This window comes from Suricata suricatta, unplaced genomic scaffold (genome assembly GCF_006229205.1).
Source record: "Suricata suricatta isolate VVHF042 unplaced genomic scaffold, meerkat_22Aug2017_6uvM2_HiC HiC_scaffold_4111, whole genome shotgun sequence".
Lineage (NCBI taxonomy): Eukaryota > Metazoa > Chordata > Mammalia > Carnivora > Herpestidae > Suricata > Suricata suricatta.
Window position 1 is genome coordinate 229 of NW_021888336.1, and position 1,208 is coordinate 1,436.

The 1,208-nt window shown below is 61.0% G+C and overlaps 1 protein-coding gene across 1 annotated transcript; it reads left to right on the forward strand.

Moving 5' to 3' along the window:
- Positions 1-203: 203 nt before the first annotated feature.
- Positions 204-1,202, forward strand: LOC115285108 (testis-specific serine/threonine-protein kinase 1-like; the record flags this gene model as incomplete). The annotated part of the gene is made up of 1 exon (XM_029931489.1): positions 204-1,202. A coding segment is annotated over exon 1 (689 nt), but the record flags the coding sequence as incomplete, so codon positions are not given.
- Positions 1,203-1,208: the final 6 nt, after the last annotated feature.

Below are 1,208 nucleotides of genomic sequence, written 5' to 3' on the forward strand. Positions count from 1 at the left end.
GGACTCCAGCCCTAGACAGGGTGTTCCTCCTACCCCCAAGAAGCTACAGGAAATCGGCCCAAGTGAGGCATGGACCAATGCAGTGTCGGACCCTACAGCCAGAGGGAAATGGGCACGGGGCTGGCACTCTGGCTTGGCCTGGGTGGCCATCCCTTGGGCCTGACTCATGACCAGGAGGCCACAGCGAAGAGGAGGAGGAGGGGAAAGGCTTACTGCAGCCCTGGGTGCTGCCTTCTATCCAGTGGGTGGGAAATGGGCGCTCCTGCTGGGCCAGCCCTGGCTTCCAGGGTGGCAGGGGCCCCGTTTCCCCCAGTTCAGTCCCCACTCCCTGCAGCCTGGCTTTATGATTTCACATGCTGAGGTCACTCACGCAGAGACAATGCCAGGCGTTTCACCTCTCCAAGTCCGGGCCCACCCCGCCACAGTCCTCCGCACGGTGTCACTGAGCCCGCCAGCTCAACTGAGGAAGGGATAACAGAGCGCAGCGCAGAGGCGCCAGCCACACCTGGCACCATGGACGATGCCGCGGTCTTAAGGATGAAAGGTTACACCATGGGCCTCACTCTGGGCGAGGGCTCATATGCAAAAGTTAAATCTGCCTACTCGGAGGGCCTCAAGCTCAACGTGGCAGTCAAGATCATAGACCGCAGGAAAGCCCCCACGGACTTCCTGGGGAAATTCCTTCCCCGGGAGATCGAGATTCTGCCCAGGCTGAACCACCGCTCCATCGTCAAGACTTACGAGATCTTTGAAACATCAGACGGCAGGGTCTACATCGTCATGGAGCTCGCGGTCCGGGGCGACCTCCTCCAGTTCATCCAAACCCGGGGAGCCCTGCCCGAGGACGAGGCCCGCGACAAGTTCCACCAGCTCTCCTCAGCCGTCAAGTACTGCCACGACCTGAACGTCGTCCACCGCGATCTCAAGTTGGAGAACGTCCTCCTCGACGAGAGCTTCAACATCAAGCTCTCGGACTTCGGCTTCTCCAAGTGCTGCCTGAGGGATGGCAGTGGGCGGCTGACCCTGAGCAAGACCTTCTGCGGGTCAGCGGCTTACGCAGCACCCGAGGTGCTGGAGGCCGTCCCCTACCAGCCCAAGGTGTGCGACATCTGGAGCCTGGGCGTGATCCTCTACGTCATGGTCTGTGGCGCCATGCCTTACGATGACTCCAACATCAAGAGGATGCTGCGCCTCCAGAAGGAGCACCG